Source organism: Leptinotarsa decemlineata, unplaced genomic scaffold, assembly GCF_025532065.1.
Source record: "Leptinotarsa decemlineata unplaced genomic scaffold, Ldec_3_MD MMD2_tig00026330_RagTag_RagTag, whole genome shotgun sequence".
NCBI classification, from domain to species: domain Eukaryota; kingdom Metazoa; phylum Arthropoda; class Insecta; order Coleoptera; family Chrysomelidae; genus Leptinotarsa; species Leptinotarsa decemlineata.
In genome coordinates this window covers 1,233,607-1,251,731 of record NW_027412690.1, presented here as the reverse complement: position 1 = coordinate 1,251,731, position 18,125 = coordinate 1,233,607, and the positions used below count along the sequence as shown (strand labels likewise).

General features: G+C 33.9%; 1 protein-coding gene across 4 annotated transcripts in view; it reads left to right on the top strand.

Moving 5' to 3' along the window:
• Nucleotides 1-18,125, top strand: part of LOC111501902 (transducin-like enhancer protein 4) — a 361,306-nt gene that overhangs the window by 85,332 nt on the left and 257,849 nt on the right. For all 4 annotated transcript variants that reach the window (XM_074183014.1, XM_074183015.1, XM_074183013.1 and 1 more), the window contains exon 2: nt 17,132-17,229. In XM_074183014.1, the coding sequence (XP_074039115.1) occupies nt 17,132-17,229 (98 nt within the window). The remainder of the gene's footprint in view (nt 1-17,131; nt 17,230-18,125) is intronic.

The following is an 18,125-nucleotide window of genomic DNA, read 5'->3' as shown; positions in this document are numbered from 1 at the left end:
GTTGAAACAGTTTTGTTGTCGAACTCCTAAATATTTTGTTCATGGTGCCATACGTATATGAGCTTATCTACTCCAGACTTGAAAGATGAGTAAAGTGGGGATTGTATATGGTAACTGAAGAGGCCCATGATAACAACCTTGTGGTACCTCAGATTACCGATAGGATATTTCTACTGCTGCTTGATTTTGGGGTAGTCAGTAATAATGAAATCAACAGTGGATGCTGGTTGTTTATGGCTAGAACCGATTATATAATGAAACGTTGTTATTTCCATTTTTTTGCAACATATGAAACTTTTGGATTATAATTTGATTTAAGTATGACATAATAAAATATGTAGGCTTCAGGAGGCTTTTTTACTCTACGATTATAAAATACACTTGACAACTTTTTACCTGGAGCATCAACTATCTAAAACTTTTGAATAGTTATTTGTTTTTAGGCTTACATTACAACACTATCGGCACTATGTACTCGACTATGTTTTCAGGCACTATGTACTCGAGAAACCGATAGTGATAATTCAGTTTACGTTGAGATTAAGATTGAAGACTTTATATTCAGATAACTTTTGTGTAAAATACACACATTGTCTATACATGTAGGAGTAATAAACTGGACAAATATTTGTTACAAATATTAACTCTGGCAAACAAAACAATACAAATATTTGCTTCGTGTCGTTATGACGGACGATTATGTATCAACTGTTCCACTTTTCATTTCACGAAGATGCGATTGTGTCAGCTCAAGTCTACGAATGTTTATGCATGATTTCGCAGCTACTATCTAACGGATATTTTATAATTTCTTGTAAAAATCTGTCATACATCAGGAATTCTATGAATATGTTTTTTAATTTTTAGGAAGTGGACAATTTACAGCTAGTTTCAGACTCTTAAACGCGTCAAGGAGTCTGCTGTCGTACAAGGATATGAACAAGAAAAAGTATCGATATATTCATACAATGAATTATGAAGTAAATGAAATACGTGATTTCTCAGGTTCAAATACAAGAAACGAAATCTGACACGGTCATAGGTACTTAGTGTTCGATTATTATTACCACTAGCGGTCTCATGAATTCCGAAGCAACATTAATCTTTCACCAGTCTAGATTGCATGTGTGCATCAAACCGAAACACATTAACAAATATGTATACAATTCAATTAATTTATAACGAAATGTAATTGCGTTCAGACAATTTAATGACTTTTAATTACCAGTTGGTATTGTCAATTATAGGTTACCTTGACGAGTTGCATTTTAATGAGATACATTATCGGCGTTGAGCTCGACTTGCCATTTTGACGATGTAGTTGGGTTGGTTGAAGCTGACCCAAGTATTTAACACGTTCATTTACCGCGTTCTGCAATTTTCAGAAGTTATCAAAATGTTTATCTATCTTATTTATGGATATTTTCTGAAAAACTAGATGGTGTTCGATATATATTACAAAGTTTGAGTTAAAAAAGGGGAATTTAATTGATGCAAGTCGAATGGTGTTGTGGACATTTTATTGTTGAAATATATCATGAGACCGCAGAGCCGGCACTCGTATCACTCAACTTACTTGACGCCGCCAGATGCATTACCTTTACGAGTACGATTTCAATGAAATTGCTACTATCTGAAAGAACCATTACATTCGTCAAAGTATAAAAGCATAAAACACAATTAGAATCTATCGTCCCGGCAACCTCTTGTCTGAAACCCGGCAACTTCATCATCATTAAGCTCCATTCGAATACCCTTCGGAATGCAGTCGACGCGACTCAACGTGCAATATGCATACGGATTAGCACACAAATCCTGAACGGCAATCTTATTAAAATGTCATTACACTAATGAACAGGTTGGTGTATGATGGAGTGGATAAGTTCTAATGCGGATCCGGCATAGATTATAGCTCATAGGAAATTAATCTCCACTAGTTGTCCAACGATGTGCGAAACAGGCCCCACCATCAAAATACCTTAATGGACGTGTTTTGATTATGGAATCGATGACATTTGATATGGTACGGTTAAATCAGAAGAAATAGTTTGTTCGTCAAAGCTTTTTCTGGGTTTGTTGATCACGATGTGCTGGTTTTCAACCTGATGTTTCGTCTACAACTGCGGTAGACATTATCAATGAGCTCAGTTGTTGACGAGGCTAACAAAGTTCACATTCTGAAATACATTTTGCCATCCAATATGAGCACACATCGTAAATTTTTACTGTTGGTCATACGTCATTGATTTGAACAAATTCGTTTATATAAGAGTAAAAAATAGGAACTGCAATACTTCATTTGAAGGTCAGGAAGTGTTCCATTCTGACCTTCCGATTCGGATATATGTGTTCTTTAAAACGAGCCTACGTAAGTTATATAGTCTATCCAACATACTTTTTGCCACTCATTCTTGACTTTTCAGTCTCTATAATTTTTTCTATTACAAAAATGAGTATGCTCATTATAACATATACACAAGTTTTTAAAGGAAACACATCATTATAACATGAAATAGAAATGAATTATTAATGGTTTGAATAAAGGAATTATTAGTATTTTACAAGAAGGAAAATTGAGAAGGGCAGTGAAAGAATGCGAGAAATAAAAAAAATCATAGGACTTGAAACCAAACTATTTCACGACGTTTTGATTGTTAATATTCCTTGAATGATAACTGACCTCTTGATGATCCTTGATACTATTAATAGGCCACTTAGTTGACCCTCTCGGCTCGACTATATCCATGCTGAAAGCGTTCCTCTTCAAAATGTACGCAACTTCTTAGAACTGTCTTGAACCACAAGTTCTGTTCTGCTGTTTCAAGTTTGTTTTATATGTATAATTCTCAGAATTAGGTATCTGCTGTCAACACCAATATGATTCAAATTTCTGTCAAATTCCTTCACCTAGTAAGACGATGCGGCATGTGTATACTTAACCCCACAAAAAAGTCATAAATTCATATAAAAATTTATACGAGGGTTGCTTTTTATATTTCGGGATTAGGGAACAAGAACAAATATTAATCATCGAAAATCACTTTATTGTTTTTCAAAATATTCCCCATTCTATACACTTTTGCATGCGTTTGAACCTCTCTGATTGAGGTATCTCCAAAACATGCATTCTGAATGCAGCAACCGCTTCTTCAGGTGTCGAAAAACGTTGACCTCTCAGTTTGTTTTTTACGTGCGCAAATGAAAATGAGGTCATTCGGTGCCAAGTCAGTACTATACGGCGAACGGCTCATCAAATCGATGTTTTGGGTGCTCAAAAATACAGTTGTTTGAGCCGATGTGTGAGAGCTCGCATTGTCGTGGTGAAGAGTGATCCGTCTTCGGCGGTTAGTTTTCCTCATTTCTTGGTTGTGTACCACTCAGAATTTACTGTACTGCGTTATTCTAGTGGTACGGTTGCGACATGTCATGTTAAAAAACAGACGACCATTTGCTTGGAAGTACTTCGTGTGCAAACAACTTTTGTTGGATTTGGCTCCTCTTGAAACACCCATATAGTCGACTGCTGTTCACGCTCATACGCGTAAATCCATAATTCATCACCTGTCACGATGTCATAGACGTGTTTTGAAGCACCGCGATCGTATTTTTTGAGCATTTTTTTTGAGCGATTGACAAATTGTGTGGGATAATTCTATTTTTGGGCCGAAATAAATCTTTTAAGTTACTGTAAACAACAAAAATAGCGCGCGTATGTCAAAACCTTCTGAGTACGTATGAGCTCAAAAATGTCCTACTTTACGATAGAGCTGTCAGTTGCCAGATTGCAACACTAGGGTTGCCAAATCCCGAAACATAAACAGCAACCTATCGTATTGATGGATCATTCAACAAGGCTCAATCAAGTCAACTTGACGGTCGCCATATCCGAATTCATCTAATTATTTTTTTCATGGTTTTTATGATCCCATTCGTGATGATTTATGGGTTCGTCGAGTTGCATTTTTCTGATCGTTTGCTTTTTTCTATCCTTTAAAAACATTCCAGTGTCGGATAAAGTTGAACGGCTTAGTATTCCTGGCAAGATTTATGTGCTTATTTATTTTAATCATTATGCAGGTATATTTTGGTTAGTGAATCAGTCCACTAGGCAATATTATTTTTTTGAACATATGGAAGTGTAGTAATGAAACACTGTTTGTTTTCCATGTCACAGGTGTTTTCATTAACAATAAAAAAAATATGACGGACCTTCTCTTCTAAAGAAGCAAAATTTCGTTTATATTGAAAGGGCTTTTTCTTCCAGTTTGTATCTAAAACTGACTCCCATACACATCTTTGTAAGTTTCCCTCATTTTTTATGTAAAGATGGAGAAGAAGAAAGCCAAAACATTTCTTTTCCATGGATTTATCTACTGAACATTTCTATTAGATAATTAGAAATATTCCGCCTAAAATTTAGCCCCCGTACCCTTAGATAGACTTTGATTCATGAGTAATCTATTATCTCCCTCATTACTACATTTATGCTGTTATGCTATCCATAAATAATCTGCATTGGTCGATATCCCGAATAGAAATCTTTGTTAATCTAACCGAATCGACATATGTGCATCGTCCCCTCTGATTAGCTTTCGTGTAAACGAGTTTTTCAATTTATTTTCCGAGTGTGTAAAGTCAAATTACAAGCCCATAACTCATTAAAAAAACAAAACGCGTACGTGGATTTCCTACACGGGACGTAATTATCAGAAACTGTTCGAAAGGCGTAATAATTTATTCAATAAAAAACAACCTGAACACCTGTTCGGAATCGAAATCGAAAGAATGTTTAATGGGAACTCGTAAGTCGGTATTTATATTGCCTCCCGTGATAATTGTTGACTGATATTGACCGGTCTCTGCTAGAATTATGTGGCCATTTTGACAACTTTATATCGGTTTTCAACACTTCTGGTAATGATAACCATATCACAGTTGTAGAGTGCTGTTACTTGTCAATATAAGGAATGCAAAGAAGGACAATTTCACTCGTGAACGTACTCAAGCTATTTTGCGGTATAATTCAAGTAAACGATATAGTTCAACTTACCTTCCAAAAGCTCCCCTTTGATAATATAGCTAGGGAGCTAACTAATTTCGTTATTCAATAATCATTTCTGATTATATAAGAATCACAATAACCATATTATATACATATATAATAAATATATATATATATATATATAAGTATATATATATATATATATATATATATATATATATATATATATATATATATATATATACTTACTCACATATATAAACAATCGATCGCTTCAAAAATACTTCACTAACTTTCTTCGAAAGCTTCTGATAATTCCTCTTCCATATTCTCTGTTTCACTTCCACTGTCGTCATTTAAATCAATAATGAATTTATTTTCACCATTAATATGGAAGTGTCCAATCAACTAAAATTACTTTTTTAATCCTTTTCTGCCAGTCTTTTTCGGTGATATTAAATACTTCTTCTTTAATTATCTTTATTACCTTCTTATCAAATTTTTGAAAATTATTTCTACGCCTGAGGCTTCGCTTCAATTTTCAATTTTTGTCTGTAAAATTGGTTTTTGGTATAGTTATCTTCAAAATACAAATTGTTATCCATAAAAAAAACTGTATTTCATCTTTCCTCGAATTTTTTTTCAGTACTTTGATGAGCTGTCGCGAATGATACGAAGCATTGTCAAGATATTACATTTTTCGCATCCAAATTTGGGATCAATGTGTTTTCAAACCATTTCTCGAAAATATTAGCTTCCATGTTCTTATGATAGTCAATATTGCAGTCTTCAAGTTTTTTTTCCACATACTTTCAAAGAATTCGGAACCTATCCTTTACTTTCTCTGCAATGCACAATGATTAGTCGGGATCCTTTGTTTGCAGGCATGTTAGGCGTATACATTCTCGAACCATCAGTCCACCCTTTCGTAACTATGTCGTGAGTGTCATACCAAGATTCGTCCAAATAGAAAATTTGTCATTGTTCTTGTCTATATTCAGTTATTTGTTCTATGTATTTGCTACGCAATTCCACTATTCTTCTGCTGTTTGACGTTTGTTTATCATTTTAAATCTAAATCCTAGTTTCTTTATCCAATTCTGACGGGTTTTGTCACCGCAGCTCACGTTATGGCCGGAAGTATTCAATTTCTTCCTTATGATTTCAGTTGTAGGAATTTCATTGCTTTTGTAACAGTCGTATATTGTTTTTTTCAATGATTTTATTAGATGAACATCTAAAGGTTTTGGTAATCCCGTATCACATCGCGTCTTGCGTTCATAAGGTTTGTTTTTGACTATTTTACATACAGTTGAGAAAAAAATTACGGTCAAATCTGATGTTGCTTGTAATAGTTTGTTTTCCTCGTAACCAAACTTGAGATGTAGATTCTCATATATGTTGAAACATACTTTCTGGGTTTCAATATTCAAATGCATCCGAATCTTATTCACTGGTATCTCTTTTTCGCATTGTTCACTATCTCTAACGGAATCACTACACAGGAAAAAGTCTGCGTTGTTATCACACTCGTTATTTCTATTAGTACTTGTCCAAGGACGCCTCATCCTAAACAGATAACATTTTTGAGTAGTTATAACTGCACCAATATAGAATTTCAACACTCAAATCGCGATCGGTTCCTGAACTGAACATTGGCAAAACAACTGCTATAACCATCCTCGCATTCTATTCGTCACCGTAACATGACTTCAAATTTAATTTCATGACTTCTCAGTCAATTATAAAATTCGGTTAGTAAAAATCATCCAATACGAGCCGCCAATTCTTCAGTCCACGTGGACTAGTTGACAGCGGCTTTATTTCTCTATTGATTTTTTTTGCCTTTGAGAACGCCGGCACTTTAAGTTTGTACAATACCATTTATTTCAACTATATAAAAATTTCTTTTGAATCGTTAAATAATTTAAACACCTTTTTAGTAAATTCCAAAGACAAAATTAGCAAGTTACAAAGAAGTGGAGTCTATAAGCTGACTCTTCAGCCAATCATAAAACTCGGTTAGTAAAAGTCATCCAATACGAACCGTCAATTCTTCAGTCCACGTGGACTAGTTGGCAGCGACTTTATTTCTCTGTATAGGTTTTTTTTTTGGTCTTTGAGGGGGCCAGTACTTTAAGTATGCACAATACAGGTTACTTCGGCTATACTTCTAGGCGGTTATTGATTATTTTCACTATATTTGCACAGTTAAGACAACAGAAAAATTCACATGCATATCAACAAAATACCTGGTAAAACACATATTTTACAGCAAGCGCCAAACGCGATGGCGAGCCTGCCCCCATGCGCACAAACTCATTTTCAATGAAACCCTTACCACAGTTCTTGCAAGACATACAAATGCTCTGTACAGAGGGGTTTCATTACTTGTCCTCCAATGCTGTTGGCGTTTGACACTGTCTGAATGTTCAATTATTTTCAAAGTGTTAAATGTGAGTCGGATACGTTATCAAATGTAAAAAATGAAACATATCTCGGTACAGGTAACATTAAATAAATTTAACAAATAACTATTTCAACACGAATCTTCATTTTGTATTAGGTATTTCTCGAAATTTCAAAATTCAAAACACTTTATTACAAGTGTTTAATTAAAGAACTGTAATTATTTGAGGTTTTTCTTCAATCTCCCCTTACACGTGGCATATTTGAACAGGTAAAAATGAATAGCTGCCGGATATTACGTCATGACGTTTATTTACATCGTGCAAATATTGGTTTTCGACCGTTCAGGTGTGTACACAAACTGCATATCGTTTCCTTACAAATAATGTTCAGAATTTCCAGTTCAAATATTGAATTTAAAGTAGTTTGCTCTGTAGAAGATTGTATTTACTGTAAAAAATATACATTCAAATGGCGGTGTATTTGCATAAGATTTTTTGTAGAAAATTCTATCGGGATACCGACAAATATAGAAATACAAACGGTGTAGTTTTATCAGTTAGAAAAACATTTTTGTTGAAATTAATGTATTTTCTCTTTTTTGGATTTATAAGTATATTAAAACTCATTGATATTCACATAATTTTCACATTAATAGTGAAAATCATACAATAAACTGTAATAACGAGTTTACTTATTTATTGTTATTTTATTATATTTGAACCAATCACATATCTGTTTTAAATCTGTTTCTGCTGCAACCTTTAAATCTTGCCTATCGTACGGAATAGCCATACCATCTGCAAAACTTATGAGTCTTCCTTCAGTTTTGAGTGACTTTAAGCTGTTTACATAAATTTTAAAATGAAAGTTGAATAAAACAGCCTTATGTCACTCAGAATTGAAAGAAGGCTCATAAGTTTTGCAGATGATATGGCTATCCTATACGACCGGAAAAATTGGCTGGATTTAAAGGTTAAAATTACATAATATTTGTTATTTTTTTTCCGAATTTTTTGTTCAGAATATCTTCTATATTCATGAACTGTGCATCTCTGCTACTTTTATCTTGGTCAAAGAGTCAATCTCTCCAAATGCACAAATTTTCAAAAGGAAATTAGAGAAAGGAGCTGGACACTTCTCTCATCATCTCATCTGCTCTGTTTTGGATAACATTATGAAACGAATCACTACATTTTTTCATAACATTGCATCTATTAGTCACCAGAAAACACAAATCCACTCTTGTCACAATATGGTTATCTAATCCCATTCATAGGAATATCATTTGAATTGAGAAGGGAAGGCTAGAGAAGTAGAAAGCCGCCAAAAATTTTCTTCCCAAACTGTTTTCTCCAAAGAATCATCTCTTCTCACTTCAAATGCTGGGATTAACTAACCGTATAAATGTGTAAACGTACTTTCAGATTTGTCTCTTGATTAATTCGACTTGTAATGTTAACCAAAAAAATGATGAAGAAGTGGTGAGTCCCGAAACTAGTAAGTACACACACCATCGAGGATGATAGTGTTCTTACCGAAACAAGTGTTTTGGTAAGTACATATGCAGTATTCCAATTTATATTTTACTGTTTCATTAGTATTTGTGGAAAAACGCATAAGTTCTCATGTTATTCTCCATTATATCAACGTTTTTTGTTCTACATAATTTATAATGGACTGTCTTCGTTACAACCACTGTTATACAAAATACAAATACATTTTATTTTATTTTATTTTATTTTATTTTTCCCATGACATTACGTTGGTTATTTGTAGCCAACGTGATGTTAAGTGAATTTACAAAAAATTTTCAACAGTGAAGAGTTCCAAGTGAAAAAAGCTGCCGAGTTTAAAATCATTGAACTTTATCATATCTGAATATAATTATACCAAATGTCATTTCAAACATTATTAAGTATATACGTTATTTGTTGAGAGTGAAATTATAAATTGATGAACATCGCTGTTTTTATGAAATGCTAATGAAAATTCAGGTAATTAAATATGGAAAAGCACTCAACGAATATTTATTGAAAATCGAACAGGCGATATAATGTGAACATATTATTCAAACGGTAGAGATACATTTTGTTAATAAATGCAATGAAATAAACGCATTTAAATGAAATCATTCAATATTCATTGTTTGAAAATCGACAGAGCATTGCACTTTGTGTGTATAAAACAATTTACATATTGTAGACGAACTCACTGCATAATTCAGTTTCGATTGTATTATAACAGATCGGTGTGAAATATTCATTTGATCTGAATATAATGCCTGTTTTCTATGCAAACGGTTGAGTTTTGGATTTCGGCATGTTACTAGTTGGTGAATTTCTTTGTTTTACATACTACCTGAAACGTCTTACTCCTAAATGTAACTACTTTCGAAATAATGATGTTTGAAAAGTTAACTTTTTGTCATTTCAAACTCAAAAAAACTAATATTACCTTCAGTCAAATTATATTTACATTTCTACGTTTTTGAATGGAAGATAATATATAAACTTAAATATAATCTCCACGTAAGAGCTCTTCAGCTCTTCGATCCTTCGAACGTCGGGTAATTTTATAGACATTTGAAAATGACGATTTAGAAATAATCTACAGACTTTGAGTTCCTCCGTGAATCTCTTCTCTACGGAAGCCCAGAAGGGTCACATATTTTTATTATTTATTTCTTGGAATACGACTTTGAAACTCGATTCTGAACGATTCTGAACTCAAAATTTCGACGTTAATCTCGCAATTTCAAAATTACGACTTTAGCATCGTAATTCTGACTTTAACCTATTGATACTTTAATCTCGGAATTTCGAAATTACGACTTCAAACTGGAAATTTTGATTTTATTCTTGAAATTTCGACTGTGATTTCGAAATTACGATTTTGAACTCAAAATTTCGACTTTAATCTCGTAATTTCGAAATTACGACTTTAATCTCGTAATACTTTAATATCGTAATTTCGAAATCACGACTTTTAACTCGAAATTTTGACTTTATTCTTGAAAATTCGACTCCAATTTCGAAATTACGACTTTAAACTCGAAATTGCGATTCAAAACTCAAAATTTCGACTTAAATCTCGAAATTTCGACTTTAAATTCGAAATTACGATTTTTAACTAAAAATTTCTCGTAATTTCAGTATTACAACTTTAATATTGTAATCAAGACTTCAATATCGTAATTTTGAAATTCCAACTGTAAACACGAAATTTTCACTTTATTCTTGAGATTTCGACTTTAATTTTGAAATTACGACTTTAAATTCGAAATTACGATTTTAAACTCGAAATTATGATTTTTAGCTTAATATTTCGACTTTAATTTCGTAATTTCGAGTTAAATCGAGACTTCGAGATTAAAGTCGAAATTTCAAAGTTGTAATTTCCAAGAAAGAAATAATAAAATGAGGCTTTTCTGTGCCTCCCTACTCTTCTACTATTCGAAGCAAAAACGGCAGCAGTGTCACATTCTAAGATTATGTTCATTTTCATCCATTTACAATTCAATACTTATAATAATTATCATTATATCGCCTTTATTATTTCATAAACAAAACAAAAACTCAACATACCTTATATATTCAAACTAGCAATTGAAATAAAGGGCGCAGTTCATCATTTGTAATATAATACATCACGAAAACTGTTCTTAATTACCAACGTTTCGGCGATGTTTGTCGCCATTTTAAGGGCTGCAATAAAAATAGATTATTTATAAACTATTTGCTGTATATTAACATGCAGTAAATTTTACATTTTTTTGAAAATTTAATAATTGATGATGCCATTTTTCATTTTTACTGTGTATATGAGTTTGTTGTTCAAGTAAAATGAGAGATTTTTTTGCGGACAATCCCTCAAAAGTGTGAAGTTGAGGTTTATGTACAGTTAAAAACATTAAACTTGATGAAAACTACGCGACGATAACAATTAAAATTACACATCAAAATACCTACCCGTTGAAATATCCAAACAGTCTGCTGTTGTACTGCAATAAATCGATATTTATCGTGCCAGTTGAAGATAAACCAGTATGGTTTTCAGTTCAAATACTGATCAATCATAAAGGCCTTTGTGCATTATCTGATGGTGGTTTTGTGCGTCAACAAAAAATATTTTAATAAATATTATATTCAGTGTCAGTATTTTTCGGGTTCGAAGGCTGTGGATTTTTGGAATTTCTTCCGGACGTTTCGCTGACACGGTTTATACATCCTGGATTACAATCCAATGACTATAAACTACTAGCATTGCTAATATTTCAGTAACACCTGTAGATTATATGAAAGAAACTGTTCATATTTTTGTCCGATTCTCCAACAACAAACCTGCCACTTTCTAAAATAATCACCATCCCAATCGTGACATTTCTGCCAATTCCCGTCAGACCACCGATACCAATCTATCGAGCTACATGCTCCTTGGCTGATATAAAGTGACTTCTAACAAGAAATATATAAAATTATAGAATGCATCAAGCAACCTAGTCGTGAGAGCACGGAAGCTTTTAGTTCTGATGAACGTCCACCGGCTATCTTGTAAGACATCTCTGCGCCTGTAGTCGTTTATATCCGACAGATCCTGTCGACCGATAAAGCCGATGAAATAGGTGGCTGTGGAAATTACGTTCTAATGGCTCATTTTATTTAATAAACTGCTCCGACTTGTCATGCTTGTTTTGTTTGGCAGGAAAGGAAAAAAGTTATGATGGTTTTTGATTATGTGGTTCCGTCGATGTTCCTAAAAATTTGGATTTATATTCAACTTACCCTCAAACAAAGTTGACCGTGTACCGGATGTTGCTTTTACTCTGGGTTTGGAAAATAATTCAGGAAATAGATTGACAAGTACTAAACAACTTTTTTTCTGTGAAGTTTTTTCTGAAAATCAATAGTTTCAGACTTATTCGCGATAGAAAGTGTCAATTAAGATATTTCTTCGAAATAAATCATTCTCAGTAAAAATATAGCTTATAAATAAGCAAAAAGAATGGCGGACTTGAATGTTTCAATGTGAAGTTAACAAAAATATAATACATTCTTCTGGAAAAAATCACATTTTTTTGAAGTGCTTAAAAAAGCCTTTTTTATTTTTATAAAAGTCTAGTATCAAAAATTAGCAAGTTATGTTGAAAATAATGTTGGTCTTTATATTTTTTTTTTTCGACCTAATTACCACCCCAATTGAAAAATAATTAATACTGCTTTGAAATTGTATTTATGTCCCTTGTAGTAGTTTGGAGATTGACCAGTTTAAAATGCACAGTTTTGAAAAAAATTGAGCTCGAAGTGAGCTTGTGATTTTGCAAATTTGATATTTCCTCAAAATCTACTAATGATACGTAAAGTACGAGGTCTGTTTGAAAAATAAGGTGAATTTTCATTTTTTTAATTTTCTTTTATTTATTCATCAATTTCTATTTTACTCCTTTCTAAGTAGTCCTCCTCACATCACTTGTGTCAGCGTTTTTTTCAATACTCGAAGCAGTTCTGATATGCACTTGATCTCTCTCAGCGATTCGGTTTTTATCTCTTTAATCGTCGCAAAAAGCCGTTTCTTCATGGGTCTCTGCAATTTTGGGGGAAAAAGTCACAAAGAGACAAGTCTGGTGAATACGGTGGCTACGGCATGTTTTCCACTGACGTTTTATTCGTATTGCTTGTCGTAAGCGGCGCATAACTTCAAGGTAATACTTTTAATTGACCGTACGTCCATGTGGAAATAACTCCTGATGCACTGCGCCACGACAGTCCTTGACATTTGATCGAATTTGGCGTGCTTTTATGGTATTGGCTTTCCTGTGCTCTTCCATTCAGACGATTGGTTTTTGGTTTCGATGTCATAACCATATACCCATGATTTGTTACCAGTTATGATTCTTTCAAGCAAATCTGGATCGCCGTTGATGTCAATCAATCAATCAATCAGTTTGTTTGCCTATTATCAATACAAAGATTTAGCATCGTCAAGGTAGATAAATATAATACAAAACATACACATTAAAAAGGCAAAGCATTAAAACTCTCAGTTAAAAAATGTACTTACGTCATAAGGGCAAATATCAACCAGCAGCCCTTTTATACCTTTTTTGAATTTAATCATATGTAATTTCCTCATATGGTGGTAGATGGTTGAAGAGACTTATCGTCATAGTAAAAAAAGCTTTTATAAGTAATAGCCAGTCGATGTTGTGGCATAAGAAGATTGTGGCCATTTCTGGTCAATTATTCATGGTTGCGATTAACTTGAGGAGTATTATTTTGTGTATCGATATAGACAAGACTTTGAGATATGTATAGAGCCGTACTGGTTAATATATTGATTTTTTTTAAATAGTGGTCTACAGCTGTCAGTTCGTTTTGCCCTTCCCAGGATTCCAATAGCCGTTTTTTGTAGAATGAATATCCTTTTCCAATCAGTTGAAAGTCCCCAAAAAACCAATCCGTATGATAGCTTAGACTGAAATAACCCCATGTAAGCTGTTTTCGAAACATAAGAGGGAACAAATTCATTGATTCTATGAAGCAGGTAGAGTGCTGGACAACTTAGTAGAGAGATCTTTGATGTGTTCTCTCCAATTAGGTTTTTGATCCAGCATTCCCCCAAAAACTTAATTGATTTTTGACTGTCCTTCAGTTCTTTTAGTCATTCAACAATTCCTGAACGATGCTTATGCGGCGGTTTTTTTTGGTTAAAATTCAGCCATTTTAGAACGAACTTATCTGCCACACGCCTTGTTAAGACTCTAGTTATTTTTCCTTTCAGGAATCGCCAATAAAACTGTATTTTTAGTCTAACAAAATTTTAATAGCTTTTCCAAAATAAATTCTGACAGTCTCTCCTTTTTATAACAACTATTTGGTGAACAGAAAAATTTTAAAACAAGCAACAAATTGAATAATTAGAAAATCTGAATAACACGTTTCAATATCCTCCCCATTGCTAGAGGAACTATTTTTTCTCTAGATCCAATAAACAAATTTTGTCACTGGTCGATTGTATATTCGGCATTTGAAGTTTTCACATCTACGATACGTACTCTGCTATCAGGACCTGGGTAAGTGCTATTAGGACCTGGGTAAGTGCTATTAGGACCTGGTAAAGTGTTATCAATTAGTATAACAACATCATTAACTTGGATATATTTCTGAGTTTTCTTCTGTTTACCCTTTTTTGATAATGTGGTATCGAAATGCTGTCTAGTCCCTTCATCAGCCGGGTTCAGGTCGGAAGGAACCCACCTCCAGTCTTCCACGTTAGTCCTTTCTTGAATCTTGAATATTATATGTGAAACGGATTGTTTGAATTTTCTGCCGTCACTCCTATTCCAAGAAGTAACACATCTGGAGTCTGACCAAAAATACAATTGAGTTATAGGTATGTCCAATTCCGATCGTATTGAATGTGCCAGTTTGCTTGCCGTAACAGCCGATTGAAACTCTAATCTTGGAACTGACAAGGGTTTTAGAGGTGTCACACGTGTTTTTGATGACACCAGTGACACGCCTCATGCCCAAAATTTACCAAAAAATTGCGTGGAATCAGCCAACCGTTATGCCCACATCCTCAGCAACTTCTCTTAGAGTGATTCGACGATTCTCCAATACACTTTTCTTCACTTGTACCACTTGAAAACATATTTATGACTCAGACTACAATCACCGTATGCCACTGTCAACATTACAAGTATTTTTCAGCACTTAATTCCATTTTTATACAGAATTGGATACCAATTCTTTGATTCCTTTTTTTCAAAAACAGAAAATCGCCGAACATACAAAACACTTCTAACTTTTGTACCTCTCACCAACAAACTAAACATGCCAAACAGCTAAAACAGTGAACTATGTTCGAGACGAGTATACCAACATAAAAAATGCTAATCGAATATACATAGCCCGCCAAATTTGAACATAGCCCGGGAAATTTGAATATTCACCCAATTTTCTGAACAGACTTTCTATAGGTATAATGTTATGTTTAGTTTCTAAATATTCATTAAGGATCCGATTGAATGCCTGCTTGACTGTATCGTTTGTTTATATTATGGTATGTCTATATATTGAAATAACTTGAAGAGAGACGTGTGCATATATACAGGGTGGCAGAGTATTCTCCGATATCTAACAATAGGGATAATATTTCTTTTTGGAAAGCATTTCAAAGCATCTAATTTCTAGTCCAGAAAAATAATTTTCATACCTCCACTTTCAGGAAAAACCATTACCAGGACGTACCATAATCTCAATTTTAACTTCATTTCGATCATCTTCAGATTTCATAACAAAACATCCATCTGGTTTTTTATATTCATAAGATTGTATTAGTATTCACTCCCACGAAATCTTGCAATATGCACACCCAGTCGTTTTCAGGTATTGAGACACGACCCTTCCAAGAAACATCTGAAAGACGCCTTTGTCCGCAAAATCGTGAACAAACCGTATGTTGTCGTTTCCAGTGTACGTTTTGCTAAAAGAGGTTATGATGTCGCTACAGGATAACCCAGCAGCTGTTGCGACAAAGATTTTCTATGGTTTCTCTATATGTCGTACACTTCCAAAGCAAACTCGATCTTGCGTAAACATCGCATTCTTAGCCGTTTCAGCGATATATTTACACAGCAAACATGGAATCATGCCCCCTTCTAATCAAAACTCAAATATGGCCGGTGGGTAAATATTTTGGTATGATGTGTGCTCTACCAGTATTTCTCTGCGAGGTCCTTCACATTTTTTATCTAATTCCTTCACAAATATTGATCGCTGTTTGATAGGAGTATTCTTAGAAAAATTACTCCATTCAAGGTTATGTTATGCTTGTTATAATTTTTACTGCTTTGCCTTGAATGAAGAAGAATGGATGAGTGATTACTGTTTATGAGGGATGAAACATTTACGTCTTCAGTCAAAAACTATCAATTATCAAAGTCTCCTTCTCTGTGAGGTCCTTCACATTTTGTGTCTAATTACTCCACAAATATTGAATGCTGTTCTATAGATATGGTGATATGGACTGGCCAAAATTTTCACAATAGAAATATACAATATACAACACGTAAAACATTGTGATATTGTATCTGACGTTAAGTGTATGACTGACGTAAATGTCAAGACGTGTGTCTCTTCATCTTTTTTCAGTTGATGGAGTCAATGTTCTCTCTTCAATAGCCAGTCCATATTATGACGTCACTGGTTCGATGGTATCGTTTCCTAGAGAAACTGCATCTTTTAACGTTATATAGGTTTATACGTTATTGATAATCTGCTTTATAACATGAAGATGTCTGGTCTTTCTCTGCACCAGGTGCAAGCCAATCATAGTCAGGTTGATAATGTACTCATTTAAAAAGCTAATTTTATCTTAAATAACTTTCACTGACTAACAAACCATTGAAATAAAAAATAGTTCATAATTCCTACTTTTGGAAAGTTAATTTAGAGTAACTAACTAACCTTTGAGGCTTGAAAATATCTTAGAAGTTTCCGTGATGAAATGGCATACTTACTTTAAGTAGAACTACGATAGGTGACCCTATACCCTTTCAGATCGCCTAGACTGCCTAGACGAATCTTGTCTCTCTCCTATGAAATATATTTTGTATGTTTTACTTTATACTCAACAAATAAACTTGTCGCTTATAATGTAATGAATATCTCAAAAACGTTGTGAATTGTATTATAATTACGATTTTTCTTTTTTCAGGGGCCTCCTCAACCAGGACAACCATTCAAATTTACAGTGGGCGAATCATGTGATAGGATAAAAGAAGAATTTAGTTTCCTTCAGGCACAATATCATAAGTAAGTGTAGCAACGTTACTTTACCTTTGACTTTAGATATAATTCCACAGTATAGACATAAGTAGTATAAGGAATGGGGAGATAAGGTCAGCCAAGGTTTTGTCACAAGAAATTTGTGACAGAAAAAAGTTACAGCAACTTTTCGAAAATGCACGTTTTCGAAAAACATGATGTAACTCATAAACGATGAAAGATATCGATATGCGTTTTCACCATTCAGTTTGTCATTAATTTTGCCCCTCAGACACAGCCATCAGTTTTCATCTATCCGGTTTGAAAACAGGGAGTTTCCCTTCGAAAGTGTCCAATTCAGCCCACTCTATACATGATTGAGTTTGCAGATTTTTATTCCGACATTTCGACTCCGAGACTCCACCACCAATTTTAATTCTTGATGGACCGGCAGACAGAATCACTTGGTATAAGATAGCTCCTTTGGCGACATTTTCACTGATATATCATCATTATCATTCAATTAGTATATTTCAAGCATTTAACTAGACTACGAAATGGGCACCTTTTTCCTAATTTAACCAACTTCATACCTCTTATACGATTTTACCATGCTGGCCCTCTTTATTTCGCGCACATTGTATATTGTACAATTACTACATCATTTGAAAGCTGTTCAGTTCTCACGAACGTTACCGATTCTCTCGTACACCAGAGACTATGGAAAAAAGGAAATACTACCTCGATCTATCCATCGGAACTATCAGCTTCACCGCTAATAACTTGTCATTCCTCTAAAAGAATCGTTAAACTGCCTCCGATCCATCTTTTATTCTCATCCATTGCACACTGACCACCAGGTATAACGTCAAGAGAGCAATCGATGGCCGCAATCGAAAACATTTTGAAACGTCTGCTATTTGTGAGAAGAATACCATTCCTTT